The 20,905-nt window shown below is 35.9% G+C and overlaps 5 protein-coding genes across 13 annotated transcripts in view; 4 read left to right on the top strand and 1 right to left on the bottom strand.

Annotated features, from left to right (window-relative positions):
- The window catches only part of LOC116176788 (potassium voltage-gated channel subfamily H member 6), a 52,332-nt gene extending 50,188 nt beyond the window's left edge, over positions 1–2,144 (top strand). For 2 of the 6 annotated variants that reach the window (XM_031495565.1, XM_031495550.1), the window contains 2 exons: positions 152–287; positions 339–2,142. In XM_031495565.1, the coding sequence (XP_031351425.1) occupies positions 152–287; positions 339–380 (178 nt within the window). In that variant the 3' untranslated portion in view covers positions 381–2,142. Of the gene's footprint in view, positions 1–151; positions 288–338 lie in introns of all 6 variants that reach the window. The other 4 variants (XM_031495557.1, XM_031495574.1, XM_031495593.1 and 1 more) reach the window with 3 other exon arrangements.
- Positions 2,145–4,611: 2,467 nt separating this feature from the next.
- LOC116173147 (neo-calmodulin-like) lies at positions 4,612–9,365 on the top strand. Of its 2 annotated transcripts, XM_031490443.1 has the most exons (7): positions 4,650–4,742; positions 4,845–4,968; positions 5,016–5,193; positions 6,364–6,507; positions 6,555–6,767; positions 6,816–6,872; positions 7,582–9,365. In XM_031490443.1, exons 2-7 carry the CDS (start codon positions 4,966–4,968, stop codon positions 7,653–7,655), a joined length of 669 nt encoding a protein of 222 aa, XP_031346303.1. In that variant the 5' UTR covers positions 4,650–4,742; positions 4,845–4,965; the 3' UTR covers positions 7,656–9,365. The 2 variants fall into 2 exon arrangements, with proteins under 2 accessions (XP_031346312.1, XP_031346303.1); XM_031490452.1 differs by lacking the exon at positions 4,845–4,968 and having other exon boundaries at positions 4,612–4,742.
- Positions 9,366–10,018: 653 nt separating this feature from the next.
- Positions 10,019–14,686, bottom strand: LOC116173167 (fatty acid-binding protein, muscle-like). Its single transcript, XM_031490485.1, has 3 exons — positions 14,508–14,686; positions 10,287–10,564; positions 10,019–10,229 (listed from the first exon to the last, which is right to left on the bottom strand). The coding sequence occupies exons 1-3, from the start codon at positions 14,578–14,580 to the stop codon at positions 10,176–10,178; spliced, it is 405 nt and encodes a 134-aa protein (XP_031346345.1). The 5' UTR covers positions 14,581–14,686; the 3' UTR covers positions 10,019–10,175.
- LOC116173136 (gustatory receptor for sugar taste 64f-like) lies at positions 14,635–19,632 on the top strand. 2 transcript variants are annotated; one of them, XM_031490424.1, is made up of 8 exons: positions 14,635–14,764; positions 17,948–18,235; positions 18,285–18,470; positions 18,515–18,669; positions 18,713–19,032; positions 19,078–19,240; positions 19,287–19,376; positions 19,428–19,632. In XM_031490424.1, the coding sequence occupies exons 1-8, from the start codon at positions 14,749–14,751 to the stop codon at positions 19,518–19,520; spliced, it is 1,311 nt and encodes a 436-aa protein (XP_031346284.1). In that variant the 5' UTR covers positions 14,635–14,748; the 3' UTR covers positions 19,521–19,632. The 2 variants fall into 2 exon arrangements, with proteins under 2 accessions (XP_031346284.1, XP_031346293.1); XM_031490433.1 differs by having other exon boundaries at positions 19,435–19,583.
- Positions 19,633–19,735: 103 nt separating this feature from the next.
- Positions 19,736–20,624, top strand: LOC116173158. 2 transcript variants are annotated; one of them, XM_031490473.1, is made up of 3 exons: positions 19,736–20,001; positions 20,057–20,262; positions 20,310–20,624. In XM_031490473.1, exons 1-3 carry the CDS (start codon positions 19,869–19,871, stop codon positions 20,580–20,582), a joined length of 612 nt encoding a protein of 203 aa, XP_031346333.1. In that variant the 5' UTR covers positions 19,736–19,868; the 3' UTR covers positions 20,583–20,624. The 2 variants fall into 2 exon arrangements, with proteins under 2 accessions (XP_031346333.1, XP_031346325.1); XM_031490465.1 differs by having other exon boundaries at positions 20,045–20,262.
- The last annotated feature ends 281 nt before the right edge of the window (positions 20,625–20,905 follow it).

The following is a 20,905-nucleotide window of genomic DNA, read 5'->3' as shown; positions in this document are numbered from 1 at the left end:
TTTACCTATATCCTTCGTACAGTTCAATGAAGTCGGCAATCGAAAACTAAAGTACCTATTAACGAGTATTTCAGTTCAAAGAACTAAGTACTTATTCGAGACTCGGCCACAACCCAGGTGTAAGTACTTAAAGTGATTGCTTTCTTTTCAGATTTGCTTCGTTTAATAAAGCGTTCGATTTCGATAAGATTCAAGATCCGTGGGTCGATATTTCGCATCGGGAAACCGAAAAGGAGGAGAGATCAGCCCCGATAGCCAAACTGGAATCGCTAGACGAGCTCGATTTGGTAAGTATGCTCACATAAATCTCAAGCATATACCTAATGTTTTCGTTTTAGGAATCCCCTTCGTACAGTCCAACAAAAAAGTCCAAATGTTGAGGAGACCAGTTTCGTCAGCGGTACTGCGCGGGAGCGTTCCGCAACAAGGAAGCATTATTGCTATCTTCAGCTTTCAAAACTGTTGTTCTAAGTGATAAGCGCGACAGTCAGATTTTTGTACATAATGCCACAGTTTTTAAATTCGTGACAAGACCCATCCATTTTTGAGGTTCTGATCATTTTTAATGCGTACGGAACGTTATGTAGAAACAATTTGACTTGTAGATCTTAGCCATGAGTAAATTTTATATACGTATATCTCTAGCTTATAAATCCACTTTGCTGCACTTTTACTGTCATGCCTTCGCTATTTGCAAGATTGTCTCTGTACAATTGAATACCGATAACGATAACGTTTAATGTTAGGTATATAAGCCATAAGAAAACGATACGTGGTAGGTATGGTGAACAAAAATATCTGGTACATGGCTAAGAACTGCAACACAATCCGTCTCCATTGTTTATAAAGTTGGTGTAATCATAAGTAAAACAGCAACTTTTCATTAATTTTGAGGAATCTCTTCGTTAAGCTTTTTTGCACCTTGTTAATGATTGGCGCATAATTAAAAAATGAAAAACTATTATACAAATTTTGTAAGCACAATCTATGTTTATACACAATTTACCAGATTTTTAATATGTACCCAATAACGATAATAAAAAAATGTTTAATACTCGTAAATACATATACATGATACAACTCAAATGGTACAAAATATTGCTAAATGCAAAGTATGGCACCCACAGTACTGTTGGCTAAATGTTTTATAATTATTTACGCAAATGTCATTATTTGTAATTTAATATAATTAGATTCGTTTCAGGTTTGTATAAAACTAAAATTTGCAATTGTTATACCTACCTATGTACAAATACAAAAAAAAGAAGAAAATATGACAAACTTTAGAACAGATTCGGTTGAAATAATTGTAAAAACACTAAAAAAGTAGGCGAATGGCGAATGAATGTAAATAAAAGCAAGACGTATAGCTAAACCCAAACATTAGGTACTGTGAAACACGGACAGAACGGAAAACGTGTACCTACATTAGAAAATATACACAGTGTAATGTAAAAAAGTTGCGCTTAGGTAAGGAAGACTCTTAAGTGATAAAGTCAAGGGCTTGTTTACCAGTGGAGAAGTCGTCTAGAAAAGGTCAATAGTGTATCGGAGATTACCTTAAAAGATCTTCAATCGGAATTAAGGCGTCTTTCTGCTAAAATTGATGTTTTGGAAACACAGAATTTAAATCTCAAAAAAGTGAATTTGCAAGCGTAGGTACTTATGATATAGACCGCAATGAACAGTATTCACGAAGAAACTGTTTAAAGATGTTTGGCATACAAAAACATATGAGATGCTGTTGCATTTATTTCAAACAACTGTGAAGTTACAGGTATCGGCTTGTGACATGGATAGATCGCACCGTATTTATATATATGACAATGGTTGCCATGGATTTTAAGCTACGCTTAAACTAAGCTCCGTTTAAATTTGTCGGTGCAAACGGCCATAATCGTGACAAATGCATTTAAAAATAAGAAGATATTGAAAGATACGGGGATCACTTTAATAGAAAATTTAACTTTGAAGCGCCGAAAAGTACTACGGGAAGCAGTCAATCGATTCCATTATAAAAATGTCCGGTGGTCAATGACGGTAAAATTGGTATAATCACAACAATAAAATCTATGTGGCAACGACAAAAGAAGTCAAAGAAGAGTTTGTGGGAATACTAACATAATTATTTAGCACTTACGAATTTGTTTTACGTGCGTGTGAGTAATTCTTTCTTTAAGGAATTTTCACTCAATGGTTAAAATATCCCTTTATTATCTTATACAATAAATAACTATTATTCTTACTGTATAAACTTCATTTTTTTAATAGATAATTTGTGCGTACTGCGTGTTCATTGTAAACTGACATAAATTTAAATAGCTGGTAAAAAAAACTATATACAAACTGGTATACATTATTGAAAAATCGACCTAAATTTTATTGTTTTGATTTAGTTTTCTATAACAGATATAAGTACGTTCTAACATCGGAAGGATGTAACACAGAGTAAAGCGTTCATTAAATGATAATCTGCATGATGGTTATGACATACAAAAATTTACTTATTTTTCACATCTTCCTGTTCAAAATTATAATTTGTCATATTTTTAGGCGTGAATAACGTCAAATGCGTGCACATGAATGGCAGATTGGAGATTGCTATCTAATTTTCAAGATTTTAGAGAATGTGGTAGATGATAATAATCAGATAGAGCACGTTCGACCTGTTTATAACATTTTTTGCGCGATCGGAATTAAAATTATGCAACCCGTCGTATTTATAGCAACTGGTAAATACCTATTTTTTTTATAGTCAGAAGCGACCGATCGCGCAAAAAATAATATTACAGCGTATAGCGATTTAGGGTTAGTGGTAGACTCAAATACGCGGTTTAAAAATCTTATATGTCGATGTGTACAACATGGTTATGCGAGTTTGCAAGTTATTTACCACATTACACCACTTATTGACTCACACTCAGAAAACCACATTATACAGTGATATTCATTTAACAATAGACATAGGAATTCGTGTATATTGTTTTCCTTATGTCTACTTTTAAATGAAAAAACTCTTCTGAAGACGCCTAACTTTATGCAACCAAAATAACTTCTTAAAATAAATGAATTATAAATAAATAAATTTGAATATTATTCCTTTGGCTTCCGTATTTTTATTTTCGTTCGGGTGCGATGTATTCAACAGAAGAAAAGGTTGATATTGTCAATTAGAATAGTGCCGATAACCGTTTATTTTCTGTATTGATCATTTTAAAATTAAGGTTTTTTTAAATACGATGCACATAAGATACCCTCAGTTTTAGCGGAGGATATGAAACTGAACATTTCAATTTTTGTGGAAGAGAATCCCATAAGAAACTTGATAGGATTATATGCCTGTAAGACTGGCTGTCAGGATTGAGGTTCCTTGAGGGGGCCGCCATGCGCGCGTACGTTCTTCTGCCTTTAATGTAACATTCTCAGTATTTATTAATTGCTGTGGTTGTGTCACAACTAAAGCTGTTATGAATGTTACGAATCGATTTGCCCTGTCACATTTCTTGCTCCACTCAAAAATAGACATAAGATAGAAAGAGAAATAGAAATAACTACCTATAACAATTCTAGTGAGGATTGATTTATCACAATACCTCAAATGAATACAACCAAAGTAGCCCTTTTTTTGTAAATTTGGGTAAAATTTGATAGTCAAGTGCGCTTACATTTGAAATTGAATAACACATGCGGATTTCTTCGCAAAAAATATACTTTGGGTCATTGTATAATACAATGCTTGGATGATGTTTAGAACATACCCTGTTACTAAATTTGCAAGTCGGTACCCCATTATGTCATGTATGCACCTGATGTTAATTAATCTTTTACTATCATCAAGAAAGCCACGTAATCGAAATGAAACAGGAAACGGATTAGTTTATCGAGTCACTTATCCGCAATTAAACTTTGAAATAGACTGAAACAAGCGGTTTTTGTAAATCTAGCCATTGTAACTTACCAGTTATTTGTAAAAATCGATTCATAAAAGAGGTTTCACTTCAGTGAGTAGATATGTCGAAAAAGACTCGTGCACGTTTCTTAGAGTTGTTTAAAATCTCTTCGTCGGCCAGTTACGAAATGGACTCGGCCGAAGCACTATCTCGCGAATGTGTAAGTATATTCAACTTAAAACACTCATCAACTGTTGAGTTGTGGAACCTTTTTTGGTATAGCGATATGAGAGCTTATATAGCGCTTCACAGTTCGACTACTACCAATGACTAAACAAATGGCAAAGTCAGCGCACTGGTGCGATTGCTTAGGTTTAGAGCATACTTATATTTCACCCGTGACTTTCAATCAACATTTGCCTAATGTGGCTATATTTCTGGAAAAAAAGGTCATCGCTTTTTAAATTAATCGATGGATTCCATTTTTTCAATTTCGGTCACGATTATTATAAGGTAGCAGTTAGTTGACTTGCACCAAAAATGAGAAATTCCACCAACTCCACACTTTGACACTCGGGCACCTCCAGACATTTAAACTACGAAACCACCCAAAAGCTAGATTCGTATGTGCAAAATATACCTACGAATAAAAACACACCTCCTCGATCTCTGGAACTTCCTCCCTTTTTGAAAAGAAATAAGTAGGTAGCTAGATGGGTAGCTAGTGTGTGCTGGCGGAAAATTTCATAATTGAATAGCTCCCGTGAAAAGCTGCGCAGTGTAGGTCCGTTTCGTGTTTAGTTCCACCGAAGCGATCGAAGTTGCTACTGTTCACCCACGTCCGTAATTTAGGTAAGAGCTCATCGTGTGTCCAGATTTATCGAGTGTGACCGCGAAAATCGGCGACACTAATTCTTTCGCAACGCCTAAATAACGTTTATAAATTCGTTGCAGTTTTTTTCACCGGTAGAGTAGTATAAAAAGCTGAAACGTGGCGAAGTTAGAGGGAAAGATTTTCTCCGCAGTGAATAATTTTTTTTCGTCTTCCCCTTTAGTTACACAATTAAAAGACCTGATGGTAGGATGCGACAACACAAGCCGTATTTATTTGTCAACCTTTTTTAGACGCGCCAGACTAGTACCGTCGGTCAGGAGAGCTCGGATGAGAACGAGGTAATCGAAGAGAAATCCTTACATACGGAGGGTGAGGAAATTAAATCTATATCGTCTAGGAAAGTACCTGACGAAGTATTACTGAAGGTCATCAATAAACATCCTGAAGTTTCGAAGAGTCAGATGAAAGGTAACTTTATTATTCACAATAAACCATACTACAATGCTACAAATGTTGAACTACAATGCAATCAAAAATGAGTTGCTGTCGAGTCACCTTTGGAATTTTTGTTTAGATGGGAAATCATACTTATTTTGAACTTCCAAAGGCGACTCGACAGTCGACAGCAATTCATTTTTGATCGCCCGTTATATTGGATAGGAAGTTACTTACAAAATCGCTATCAGAAAGTAATTTTAGATTCTGCATCGTCCAACTTTCGAGCCATAACAGCAGGAGTATCTCAAGGTTCAATATTAGGCCCACTCCTTTTTATACTATATACCGTTCAAATTTAAAGATTGTCTAAAAACGTGTGCTATCCGTATGTTTGCATATGATACGCAACTTTTACATTCTTTCCAATGTACTTTCTCGGCGGAGCGTTTGCTGCTAAATCCAACGTGTTATTTTTTTGAAAGCATATATGAACCTTAAACTCCTCTATCCCCACAGACATTCCTTACCCATCCACATAAAGGTAATGCTTTGTGAGTCGCTTGTGATGTCCCCCAATCAACTACTGTTCACCAGTTTACGAGCCTGCTATCACGAAAGAATTCGCCAACAGAATACAAAAAGTACAAAATTCGTTTCTAAAATACATTTATTTAATTAGAAAATAGACCGAATTTCATACAAGCTAGGAGATACAAATTGACTGAATATGTACAACAGAAAGCTATTAAACTATGGCACTCTTTTACATAAATTATTGTAAATAGGTAAAACACCACCATACTTGTTTGACAAACTCAAATTTAGAACGGATGTTCATACACTCAATTTACGTTTCAAGGGACTGATCCAGTTACTTTTAAACCGTTACCGGTTCGATTATTTAAAGTGAAACTGCGACAAAATCTGTTTAATGTTGCAACATGATTTATTGATTTAGTATTTGTTCCGATGTGTTCTGTAATGTGTTACTTTTCTTTTTTTTTAACATCGCCGAATTTAGTTTAGGTTATAGGTATTAGGCATGATATTTAATTTGTAGTCATGCAAGGTTATAACGTTATATATGCCAATAATTATTGATTTTGCAAATTTTTGATTTCTTTTTGGTCTTCCATGAAGGGTGAGGAATAAAGACCATTATTATTATTATTACATATGTATCTCTATGTCATATTTCAGAATTTCGAGAGGCTTTTCGCCTCTTCGATAAGGATGGAGACGGTAGCATTACCAAGGAAGAGTTGGGTCGGGTAATGAGATCCTTAGGCCAGTTTGCGAGAACTGAGGAGCTGCAACAGATGCTGCAGGAGGTTGATGTTGACGGTAACTCAAAATTTCGGCGGACGGCTTCTGAGTAGTCTGCATTTCAGGTGACGGAAACGTCAGTTTTGAAGAATTCGTTGATATCGCATGGTCTGCTAGTGCGGGAGCCGATCGCGATCCAATCGTTTCAAGAGAACAGGAAGAGAAAGAATTAAGGGACGCGTTTAGGGTATTCGACAAACACAACAGAGGTTACATTACTGCTTCTGATCTTAGAGCTGTATTGCAATGTCTTGGCGAGGACTTGTCGGAAGAAGAAAGTAAGTTGTACTTCTACGGGTCCGATGTAATTTTTCATTCAATTTCAGTTGAAGACATGATTAAGGAAGTTGATGCCGATGGTGATGGTCGTATTGATTTTTATGGTAAGAGGATCAATATCTTTAAATAATAAATGATGCCCTTGTTTTGAAATACTCTTTTGTATTCTCATTTTTTACAAGAAAATAGATGTTTTCTTCAACAAAGCGACAAAATTAGTGATCTTGTGTCCGAGAGGATCATCTTGTACAACATGTGTGTTTTTTTTTAAATGAGGACGTCATTTAAAACATTCACTCCTTATTTCTATACCTGCTACGTAAAGGATAGCTCATCTGCTATAATGAAATCAATTAATGCTGTAGTGTAAACTTATGAATCTTTAAAATTTGAAGGTTTCACATTAAGCTATAACGTAGGTAGGTACTTACATACAATCCAGTATGGCAGTTCCAATACCATAAGGTACAGTAGACTGTGACCCAGGGAGTAGGGATCCAAACGGTTGTTGGGAAAGGGATTAGATAGGTGCCCGATAGCGGCTTGATATATTCGTGCCTAGTATCTTTCTTTATTCATTTAATTAAATAAGCAAAGCTGGGATTTAAAAAAAGTTTCTACGTAATATCAGTGACGAACATGTAAAAATATCTTTGCTCCAAGAACAATGATGAATTTCAACATAATAAAAGACTTTTACTCTACAAACTGTACCTGTATGTTAAGGGCATTCGGCAAACTAGTCGAAATTCTTGTATTGAAATGTTTTATACGTCGGCATAACCTCGCAGTCTCAGTTATTTTCATTTTTAGAGTTCGTCAACGCTTTGGGTGAACCAGGAACAGAGGACAGCTATGATGATGAAGATGACGAGTTCGTTGCCTAAATATTGAATCATTCTCTCTAGCGCACGACTTCGATTCCCGAGTAACATATTGGTACAGTAAGTTATGAGGCGACAGGTTTTTCTTACATTGCATGTTGTTTAAACGCCGAAGATAGTCTACTATTCTATATAATACGAAAAACCAATGTCTGCAGATTTTTGAAAACTCCTTTAATACTTTATTACATTTTTTGTGTATAATACCTTCCGTTTTGTAGGAATTTGTTAGAAATATGGTCACATTGGTTTCGCATATACTCATAGACTGTTCGTCGTTGTACACCCTGTGTAAATGAAATATTATAAGGGCAGTTCAAATGAAAATAGCACTACAGTCGAATTGAGAAATGGATTAATGATATTAATATAAATTAGTATACAAAAGAATACAAACGTAACACATATGCTAGACAAAGTCACCATTTAGATTGAAACAAGTGTCCCAGCGGCAAACGAGGCGCGATGGATGCCCTGGGTGGAGGAGCTCCGGGGTTGGTTGTAAAACCAACTTTCAACGACAGCTTGGACCTCGTCTACAAATCGCTGTCCCTTCAGAAATTTCTTGAGTGCACGGAAGATGCTTTTAACAATTACACGACCGCGCTTTGACACCGCCTGGACTTAAAATCGTTCCGACGCTATCATGCATTCCCGGCACTCTGGGCTCTCTATAGAGGCACGCGCACTTCATCCTTCTCGTGAGATGACGGAATTATAGCAATGTCGCTTTCAATTGAACAACCTTTGTAATAATATTCTATGTGAACCTACGTTAATAGTTCTTGTTATATGTCTGTCTACTAAAATCATTATTGTAGCCTAATGCCTTTAAATGTTACTACATATTTCAATTATTGCACATATTTCTGCAATATTTACCACTATTAGGTACCACTAGGTACTAATGTCCCTTCATGATATTCTGTATACGAGCAATAAACTAAGTTGTTTAGGGTATCAAGGAACGAAAAACTTTGTATTCATTGTAATTGTATGAGAAATGTTTCTCTTCATGTCAATATTCCTTTGCCAATCCAATTTTTAAAATCTTGTTATAGTCTCGGTTATCGTTTCTTTTCAATATATTTTATGTGGCACAATATTAATATTGGTACTAGTACTGGTATTAGATTTGTAATCGAAAATTTTGAACTATGTTGCACTTCTCTTTATTTTTTCATTATAGTGACATAACATTTAACATTGCCTGTAAATCTGTAATCGCTATTATTATGATGTTATATTGAGGTTACAAAATTTGAGTCATTATGAAGAAATTCTAATGTTAGGTACGTACGCTGTACATGTTCGTTTGTTTAACGTAATCCATCAAATTCCCCAATTATGTTTAGTCCTACCTCAACTGCAAGTAAAACAATAAATGTGACCATAATTGAACGCATCCCTTTAACCTACATAATATTAATATCGCCCCTACTGTACCAACATGTTTTTTCATTACTTAAAAAAATATTACATATCGAATAATCAAAAATTTATAATCGTCTCTAAATTATTACGCGTATGTGCCAAAGGTTTTGTCTGGCCACATTTTGATAAAAATTGCAACTTTTGGCCGATGTCTCCAATTTTTAGAAATTAATCAAACATTAGACGTGAACATAACTACCGTCGTACTACCTACTACCTGTTCCCAGCTGCTGTTTATGTTACCTATCTACTAAATGAACAATAAAATTGTAATTATTATGATAGACCAATTTCATTCAAAACCTTATCATTTTATAATAATTATAGCTAGTTTAGTTACATGGCGGTTCACGTGGGTTTGCTACATGTGATGTGTCATTACGGATATTAGATATCTGCAATCAAACCTATAATATTGGTTATGGGTACCGACGGGTTCTTCTCTTTCACTACATAAGACCTTTGAACATGGGATCGCTGGAGATCACAGTATCGTGCCAGATTGGGATGGATTCACCCAGAGGTTTGGACATCAAAAACAGACTAACGGCCTTTTATACATACCTAGATACAGATAAACGAAAACAGTCGTGATAGCATCTTCCAAAAATAGACTAAAAACCAATTCTTCACATTTTCCAGCTTCTGCCGAGCCAAATTAGCGCGCTGAATCGAATGTGATTTACGGAGGGTGTAGACGTACTCGGCACTACCAAAAAGCGAGTACTCCAGAGTTCGGCAACCGATCTAGGTGTATCTACTTCAAAGAGAGTGCGGGTTTTCAGACATCTAAGCACATTACACGTCACAGTGGATTATTCCAATGTTTTGGTCTTCCCAGACAAATGACCTCGTCTGAACACTTCGCCTATGAATTCAATTTACAAAATTCGAGTGCCTATATCAAATTATGACATGGAAAAGGACTCAAGGTAAATATACAAGTAATTTACTGTATCAAAAAGCTTAACATAACATGCACAGTATTAGTGTAAAAGCTACATAATTTTGACACATTTCGAATGGAAGATGCTATATGGCACGAAATGTATTAAATATATGGCTTCGTTGCTGTAAGGCACGTGACGTTTAAGCGTGTATCTTGTAGACTCTTGTGGCGCTGACATTGCCGAACTTCAACTCCTGAAAGAAAGTGAAGGTTTGTACACGGGTGGATTGGTTATCGTGTCCATCACTTACCATTTTTAGTTCGTCGTCGGAGAAAATTCTATCTATTACGGTTTGCTCGCCCTTCGCATCCTTCTGAATTTCGTGCAGGGTGTTGCCGTCGACCTTTATGGTAGACTTTACCATTCTACCATCTGGAGTTTCCTGGTCGAATTCCTCGCCGTTTTTGAAAGTAAACTCAATCTTCTTGAAGGTAGAGTTTGAAGTAAACGTGTACGATTCGCCAGATTTAGTTAGTTCAACGACCGGGGAAACTAAGCTGCCCGCCTTTCGAGTAGCGAAACCGACACCTACACAAAATGATTTTCTTATAATTTTTACTATCTAAACAAAGGATTGCGGTTCGGCTTAATTGAAATGTTTCCCTGTACCATCAAGCCAGGCTCGTCTTAAAATGGTGCCAAATACCCTAAAAATTCTAATCTTTATAAAACGAGTTCAATATAAAAGTAGTATAATGTATCAATTGTGTTACTATACACAACCATTGAATAAAAAATTAATTTTTATTCAATGGCACAACTATTAAGCAAAGAGAAATGTTCAATTTTTCATTGAAATTATTGAACAATTTCTTATAAATTGTCGTTACATACGGCTTTAATGGTTATCCAAGGCACACTCTCGAATTTGTATTAATTGTAATAGTTAAAAGTGTTAATTAGTTATTAACGCAAAACGTTTATCCATTTCAAGGAAGATAAATGCATACTTAATGATTATTCCGTTTGCACTATATAGTAATTATATCGGCGAGGTACCGATATTCAGAGATTTCCCCTCAAGTCTCTGCCTATATTAAACACCAGCGACAACTGAACAAATCAGCAAGTTGATTAATTAATGATTTTATAATATTCGTGCTCGGCTACAACGAGACCCAAGTCAGATTTGTTTTTTATTTCTCTTATCTTGTCTAAGCTGTTACTAATCGCTGCAGGGACTTGTATGTCAACGGCAGATAAGATGTTGGCTTAATACGGACATGTAAAAATATTTGTCCTCAATGTTACATTTATGTAAAGTCGTCTTTATTTATATTGCGGAAATGGCAATCTATCGATTATATCTGTGACTTGCAAAAGCACTAATTCGGCACTAATTACAAGTAAGAAAGCACCAATGATAATTCTCGAATTTCTCTCTAGAATTATTCGTGAGAAAATTTACATAATATTTTCAGTCGTTTGAGTAGTGCTCTGACTTGGCCCCACAAAATATAAATTATTAACGATTGCTAATCAACAAAATCACATACTGTCTACTTGTAAATCAATTCACCAGCTCTTTTCACTACAGTCAGTCTATGCAATACGAGTTGTTTTCCATAATTTGAACGTTGCAAAATGCTCTATATTTGATCATTTAACCGCGTTCAATAATTCCAAGATTAGCACTTTAAATGCATCGGAAAAAAACAATGTATTCATCAAAATAATCTTTCTGTATAGTCCAGAATGAAATAAATACAAAGATAATAGAAGTTTTGTATGTGTATTGAGGACAGTATCTTGATCAGGATGCACTTCGATTTCCTCGTTTAAACACTTTTTAAGAAATTTGCATTATGTGACGCAATGACTTCCATTGTTTATAAATACACCTTCTTACACTTGATAGAATACTATCGATATCAGTGCTATAAATACATTGTTAATCAGTTCAACGATCAGCGATTAAATTAATCACGATATTGTTCATATATTTGCATAAAAGCGCACTCCAACAATTGGTCTATAACTTTACAAAGCTCTAATAAGACAATAAATAAGTATAAGAAGTAGGTTTCGCTGACAGTACCTTTGAAACTTGGCGCAGCTTTTACAGTGCCCCAAATTACATATTTTCCCATGTATACTCGCTTTTATTCATTTCCTATTTTGCCTGTTTACAATGAGATTCTCGTCGCCTAATGTTGTTCATTATTACGACCATGATCTTTAGCTGCGTTTGGTTCTTAAAACGGTACTCTAAGAATTTTGATTATACGAGTTCCTTTTCCTTAACTAAATAATGTCACGCATTTAACTTATTTCAAGAAACACGATGACTACGACTAGGTATGTAGTGTAATTTCAATATTTACACCATAAATGGATATAGGTACATATTGGGATGGACCAAAAGCTTTTCGGAATGATGAGCTCTTGGAAGTGTAGGTTCTTTTTTAAGAAAATTAATACTTTACTTTCAAGTCATGCTACTTCACCTAATATTATGTATGAAATTTCAAACTATGTGATTACTTGATACATGTAAATCTAGAATTACAGTAATGATTCTAAGAATTTGTCGGTGAAAAATGTCTTAATCCTAACTATTTCTGTGACAGGATTTTGCAACAGAGGGATTGAAACTCCCTTCTTTAAAAAATAGAGATTGGTATGATATGATTTCAAATGTTTACTTAAACAAAACTTAGCTCTTGAGATAAATTTGCAAAGAATTGCTTAATAAACGTTTCTCCTTTTTGTTTTTTCACTGAAATGTGACTTCAAAATTGAGTTTTTTTCCTGAATTACTTGTTCATAAACAGAAAATTACCGTAAAATGCTAAATACATATATTGACAAAAAAATTAAATTTACATCTCCCTTTTAGCGGTTTTTTACTTATGATGTTCTCTATAAGTTTAGTAACACTATATTGATCTCTCCTGAACACAGTCTTTATGACTTATACTTAACCGAATATTGAACTTAATAGCCATCTGTAACACGATTTTGAATACACAGTTAGAAAGAACCCATTAAATTGAAGGTTTTCTTCATTGAAAACGAAGCAAATTACCTCTAAATAAAATCTGCCTTTTTACTATCAAATCCATTGGTACCTTAGTTTTTCGAAGAGATAGAAAGCAGGATGAATGAGAAAAGTTGAGCAGATTCCAAATATTTTAAATTTAACTTGATTATCGAGTCTGTGAACATTCATATAACATATTCACACCTTTAATATTTTTCCCGTGAATAACTGCTTTACTTACTTATCACAATCAATCAGTAGTCAATTATCCGCTGCATAAATAATAGTTGTTGATAATCTCCGATGATTAATGCAAATAAATTGAATTGATAGTTTCATCATCTTATCACTTTCAAAACAACCGGATAAATATGCAAATATTTTCACATGAGCGCGTTTTATCCGATTTTATTTAGTGAGTAATCGGGGAATGTATCAGAATCACAATAACTTTGCTAGCATACCTTATGCAAAGAATGAATCTCGTACTCAAGGAAATAATAGAGAAATCTACAAATCAAAGAAAATAAGCTATTTATGATGAAATTGCAGCTTAATTAATTCAAAGCATTTTTCGGTAAAATTGGGTCCTAATAAAAAATGATGACCGAGTGTACTACACAACCGAAACTAACGTACAAATGAATTATTTGCTAGGTGATTGCATAGGCATAGATAAATTGTTATTAATTATACAGACAACAATATACCTACAGGATGTTACATATAAGAATGTAAAAAAATATTTGGGTGGTAGAGGGGATCAAACAAGCACTGTTTCGGAACACATCGAGGATCCAACGTGTTTTTTTTTCGTGGTAGGAATTTTGAAAATCTTTCCAAAATCAAAAAGAGCCCACCGCAAAACCTATTCAAAGATGTGCCACCAGTCTTTATAACTCTTATAGTTGCTGAAAACAAATCTAAGAAGAAATTCAAATTTCGACACTTTTTTATGGTGGTTCCCAAACGAAACACGTTAAACACTCGGTAGTCGGTTTATTTGGAAAAAGTGCTTATTTTGATCCCCTCTTCCGCCAAGTTTATTTTAAATACCTTCTTCTATGAACACTATGTATTAGCATGGAATAACGTTTTTAATCAATGGAATTGTATTAGGTAGATACCTACTCGATATGCGCCGCGCCAATTGTGCTACAACGAATTGAGAACATTGGCTATACAGGATAAAGTTTTACGATTATTCTAAATGGAATAAATGCATAATTGCGCTATCCCTAGCAACCAGGTTACACGCAATAAAAGGAATAAAATAAAATTGAATCATCTGCTACATACCTAGACGAAATTTCAATTGTCCATAATCGAAATGATAACACATTCACTCAAAGTAAGTACAATAGAAAATTTCTAGGAAGTTTAAATTGGTCAATTAAGCCGTATAAATTGATTGAATAGAAGTGTCGGGTGATCGAAAACAAAACGTAACCTTTACAAAAAGCCGGAGAAATGGAATCGAAAACTCACCGAGGGCCTTCATGAACTCTTCGAAATTCTCACTGTGCGTCAGCTTGTACTTTTTTCCCAAAAACTGTTCCATTTCTTATATCGGTTTTTAGATGCGAAATGGAGTGAAATTTCACAGCGAACTACGACAACAGTCAGAGTCAACAAAAGCGACAGTGATTTAGATGAAATGAACGAAACGAAGGGCAGCTAAGAGGTTTCGTTCAATTCCGCTGGCCAACCGAAAGCGGGCTGGAATCGTATGATCGCTAAGTGGGGTGAGAAATTTAAAATTTGAAGCTTGCGTGCTCTTGCCCTAACGAACAGTAATGATTTTATCCGCTCCAGCTGTACAAATTTAATTGAATTTATTTTCATCTTAAAAAGAAATAAGAAAAATTTATCTATTTATAGGGGCCCCTTGACCGTGAATTAATAATTTATTGTCCGGTTTCGGGCGGCGTGTCTGATAAATTTTGTCGTACAACCCACAAATAGAATCTGGTTTCAAATCATACATATTGTAACTCGGTGCAATAATCACTGTTACTCCCAAGCGTTTGGAATCGTTATGTTAAACGCAAATTTCGATTAGACTGTGTTTGTTAACACAAATCCATTGTTTGTTTCTCATTCATTGTTTAAAAGAAAACTTAAATGTTCTGGGAATACTTCACACTTCCTTAACATTTATTTAATAAATCGTTAACGACTTAACGTCAAATGTAGTTTTTATAATTTAAATATGTTTTCATAAAATCCTCGTTTTGTTTCGTCAATTTCCTGACAAGAAATAATTTATCATTTGGTACGCCACCTATCCGCAGATTTACCAACGTACCTACAGACGGACCGACAGAACGACAGACAGTTTCTGCATAGGGTGTTGTCTTCAAGTTTACGGGCATCCCTGTTGTAAATTGCATTGCCATCTAACACGATGCGCGTAGCGTAGTAAAAAAATACGTATGAATAAGTGGATTTCAAAACACCCTTGCGCTTTGGTGTCCACCATGTAATAAACTTGACATCATCATGATAAGGATAGGTATCTACCATAAGAGTACAATAACACAATTCATTTACGTCTCCTGTGCGTGTTTTATTACCGTAATTACAGCAATTTCAGATATTTTTTTTATTTCGATCGAACCATTTACAGAATTCAGTTCTGACAAACAATGCACTCGGTGCCGTCTTACCCGCTTCATAAATTATGGATCACCTTCAGCGTGTGTACGTTCAATTTTTAACTAACTAACCTTTCGTTTATTTTGGCGCTTCCACTTTATGTGTATTTACGTGTTGAAATAGTCGCTCGATATCAAATTCTCTGGAAGCACTTTGTTTTGCAGTCGCTTAGTGTTTTCAATGCAATCAGAGTATTAGTTAGGGCACAGTTGTTGTGATTGTATAACATTTATTGAACCTAAACGAATTTTTAGGTTTTTGTCCCTGACGGGGCCCATTTCACAGATTAGGTAAAAAACTGTGTAAGTATACTTACTTTAATTTCGTTAAGCAACCGTGTAGCAAGATCAAGGTGGGTCTTCATACGGAATATGGACAAATTTCAGGGTCATTACCTATACAGGGTGCCATATTCAAAACGAAACAGTTGAGAGGGGACATCGTTTATAATAAAATTATTAAAAAAGATCTTTTGGATACCAATAAAGACGTGCAGTCGTGCACGTTTGTTTTTTCGGTATCTGTTTCTTTTCAATAACCATATACCACTAGAGCGTCGAGTGAAGCAACCTTCACTTAACGACTAGAGAGAGTTTCTAGCCATATCTGCTTTTTAAAACTTACAAACCCCAAACTTTGCACGTTTATTAAAAAAATTCTCTTGTAAGACAGTTTTTGGGAATGGGACAATCACAAGCATATTGATGTACCTATGCCATTTGGCTCTTGTCCGGTCGATTAAAAACAATTTGTGAAAGCATATACATAAACTCCCTTGGTGTAAACGAGCTTCGTTAACTCACCAATAAGAAATTGGGACGTTATTGAAATCACTTCAAATTTCGATTTTGAGATTTCACCGGATCTTTACGTGTTAAGCTAAGTTTAAAGGTACTTTTTACTTGGCGTATATACGAGGGCTATCCAGAAAGTAGCAGACGTTTTGAAATAAAAAATTAAGAAAGTGTACGAAACAACTTTTATTATATACATTTGGAAAGTTACACTCTTAGGCTATTTTTCAACATAGGCACCATTCATATTGAGGCACTTATCATAGCGTGGTACAAGTGTTTTGATTCCAACTTTGTATACATCCGCCGCCTGAGACCTTAACCACTGGTTAACGCCAGCTTGAAGTTCGGCATCACTGTCCAAGTGCTGTGTTGCGAGCGAGGTCTTCATCGTTGGGAAGAGGTGCAAGTCGCTTGGCGCTAGATCCGAGCTGTATGGAGGGTGATGAAAAATCTTCCATCCAAAATCATCCAAGAGCTGTCCAGTATGGTTGACTGTGTGCGGGCGGGCGTTGTCGTCAAAAAACAAAACTTCCACCTCCTCCGAGCGATGAAGACCTGGCTCGCAACGTAGCGGTTCGATAGGGACGCCGAACTTCATATAAATAAATAGTCCATTGGTGTAGCTCCTAAGTGTATATAATAAAAGATTTTCTTTACAATTTTACAATTTTTTATTTCAAAACGTCTGTTACTTTCTGGACAACCCTCGTAGAAATGATAATTTGCCACATACGCAAATATACGATCGTATACATAACTTTAAAACATTGCTGAAAATCTTGTCCCTATGATGACGTTCTCTTTACGTTGTTCACTTACTCTGGAAGGTGTTTTTAACGCATTTCCACAAAAATTAAAAAAAATGCGCTATTGTAGCCACTTTGTCCGTCCGTCCGCCCGCTCGTTCGTTAAGACACTACTAGTTCTTTATCTTAAGAGCTATTGTTCTACTTTTTTCGCTATTTGGTTCGTTATGGTGTCGAGGCTTGTACCAAGGAAGGAATTTTTTCTGCGTTTATTGCTAAAAAAGTTATTGCAAAAAAAAAAAAAAACTCTTACCTTAATTTCTATCATCCTACACGAATAAATAATCGGTTTTGCTAAAGTTTTCAATAATAATCAGTACTTTTGTGAACCACGATATGTAGAAAAACATGTGAATGTTCTCCATACGCATTCTTTCCAATTCCCTACCACTGTAGAGGCACCCCTTTGGGCATATACTTAATCAAATACGCTATCACCGCGGGCAGCCATCCAACTACGCAAAAGCCCAAAATAAATAACGTCGTATAAATCGCCTTAACGTTTTCTTCTATTTGTTCCTGTTGCGAATTAATGCCATGCCGATTTGTCCTCACTCCCCTATATCGTGTGCTGCCGCTTCTCGCAGCTCGACAGTTGCGACCAGATTTTCTGGGGCTTTCGGACCATATATACATATAAGAGTAATAAGTAGGTACTTTATTTTAGAGTTGGACAAAATGAAATGGATAAAAAAATATGTCTCAAAATCCACGCGCCAAAAAGATTTGGACGAACAGCGTTTATTCAAATCATTCGCATTTGTTGTGCTACTGGGCCAAGTTTTTGGTATTATGCCACTTTCCGATGCCTGCGGTCCGCACGAGCACTGCATCTACTTTAAGTGGAAGTCCTGGAAGGTGCTCTACACCCTCCTCGTTGTCGTTGGAAGTGTGTTTTGCGGGTGGTCAACGATATACCATATGGCCAACCATGGATCAACCATGGGCCTTGTGTGTACGTACAATTCAAGAAATTTAATTAATGGGAACGACCCTCGTTTCAGCTGCCGTAATGTTCTATTTGAATTCGATTGTGGTGCACCTACTCTTCGTATCGCTGGCGAAGGATTGGGCTCACCTGATGAGAGAATGGAGCGCGGTTGATATCGGAATGCGATCCTATGGGTGGCCATCAAATCTCGACGCGAGGCTCAAAATAACCTCTGTGATCATTCTGTCATTCGCCACATGTAATTTTCTTTTTTTTATAAATAATATAACTGTGGAATTTTAGCGGAACACCTTTTGTCGGCCATCCAGAACTTTGTACGTGCGATCAACTGTCGAAACACAATTGCTGAGATCTTTGAGTACTTCTTCGTCAATTTAGCATATCCACAAGTGTTTTCAAGCATCACGTACTCGATTGGTATAGGCGTGACGTTACAGGTAAGTGGTAAATTCTAAGGCACATTTTTATTCGCACTTCTAGGTGATCACGTTGATTTCAACATTTTCCTGGACATATATTGATTTGTTTATAATTTTGATCAGCTCAGCTCTCGCACTTCGGTTTCGGCAAGTGAGCGACAGGATGGAGTCCTACCTCCAAGCGGCAGTAGCTGTAAGAGAAATTAAGCCTAGACAACCCCTTCAGCTGTCAGACATTGTATTATGGCGAAACCTTCGGGAAGACTATAATCGTCTTAGCAAGCTTTGTCGAATATTAAATGAACACATTTCTTATATAGTACTGGTGTCATTTGGAAGTAACTTATTTTTCATACTTGTGCAGTTTTTTAATAGTTTAAAGTGAGTGTCAGTAGGACTTTCTCCTTTTAGTGTGGATAATTGTAGGCCGATAAGGAATACAACAGAGATGGTCTACTTTTATTTTTCCTTTGGATTTCTGATTGGTCGCACTATTTGCGTTTCACTTTATGGTTCTTGGATCCATGATGAGAGCCAGAAGTTTATTCCTCTGCTCAATTCCGTACCGTCCACGATTTATAATATTGAAGTAGGTAAGTATATTAGTTATGCTAAATTTATATCCTCATTTGCAGGTTAGGAGATTCGTTCTGCACGTCGGCATCGAAACCATCTCCTTGACTGGGAAGAAATTCTTCAATGTGACTAGAAGCATAGTACTAAGCGTAAGTGTGTACGGTGTAAAAGAGATTTCTATCAACTGTCACCGCTTGTAGATTGCAGGTACGATTGTCACATATGAGCTGGTGCTAATACAGTTTTATGGAGGCCAAATACAAAAATCTGGGAATGAAACCTATGGATGCTAGATTTAAACAAATTGTTACAACTATGTTTAATATATGTTTTCTCATTTGGTTTTTTAAAATTTAATTTCAATTAAAATTTGATTTTTACTATGTGTGATATATGTTTACTTTTCCTAATGACATTTGTTTTCGATTTTTTTATGGGTGCAATGGAATAAGACAAAGCCCGAAGACGGATTCAAAACTTGGCATGGCTAAAATGTGTTCGACAAACATACAACCTTCTAACGTTCAAATTTTGTTAAATGAAACACTCATAACTAGACTTATTTGAGAGATCCGATAACCCGTTGCTCTTAAACACCGATAATTTAATCTTCTTATGACAGAAAACAAACCACCGCAACTATGTCATTGAACAAAATGTATTTGTTAAAAGTATTTGTGTCTCTCCTCGCTCTTGTAATAATTGAAGATATTAGCGTGAGCTGCATCCGTCGACTTTACTGTCCCTGCGTAGAAACAACGACAAAGCATGAAGGTAATAAGATTTGTGGCTAGAATACTACTAACGTCCATAAAAGATCCGTCCGAAGTTTTAGGGTACTATTGGAGGGATTACTCTGGAAAAACGCCCTCTGATGCAGTAATCGGCGGTTATGACTCATTCGGGCGCGAAACCTACATCGGCCAGGTTTTCAAAAAAGATTACGATCTCCTACCCGCAACGTTTACGTTCGATTGTACGAGTGGGATTGCGACAGCGCATGGTAGAGTTTTATACGTCGACAAAAATATGAAGGTAAAAACCTCAACAAACGCATGGGGAGTAAACTGTAAGGTTTCCAGATACTGTGCAGCGTCGAACCTGAGCTAATGAAGTGGGTTCCGATAAAGGTGGGGGAGTTAGATAAGTTATCAGACTGCACTTTGGTCGTCGGAGGTTCAGAGGATGAACGTCTCCTTCACATAGGACGCGTAAAGTATCACGGCGAAACGATAATTGGAAAGGTGGTCAGTGGAGGAAGAGGGACTAGGGGACTGTGGATACCTTACAGTGGGTCATCCATACATTTCACGTCGTATGAAATGTTGACTTATAATTGTACCAAGTGCCACTAAATAATGTATTACATATTATTTTAATAAACGCTTTTGTCCACACTTGAAGATTTTTTCTAGAAGTAAGGCAAATGTCACCAGCTACCTGGAAAACGTACCGTATTCGCTTAACACATTATAGATTTTCAACAAAGTTGATGATGTATAGTACATTGTAATTCGTTACAGTCAGATACTAGCCATATACCAAAGTAAAATAACTTAAAGAGATCGCTGGATAGGAAATTGTGGCAGTCAACAATCTTATATATCTTATGGAAGTTGCTACTATCTTCAAAGTTGCTGTATCATCGTGCCTTCCAATTTTGCCCATATTCACCCTT

This window comes from Photinus pyralis, unplaced genomic scaffold, assembly GCF_008802855.1.
Source record: "Photinus pyralis isolate 1611_PpyrPB1 unplaced genomic scaffold, Ppyr1.3 Ppyr1.4_LG1, whole genome shotgun sequence".
Classification (NCBI taxonomy): Eukaryota; Metazoa; Arthropoda; class Insecta; order Coleoptera; family Lampyridae; genus Photinus; species Photinus pyralis.
This window is presented reverse-complemented; position numbering and strand designations above follow the sequence as displayed.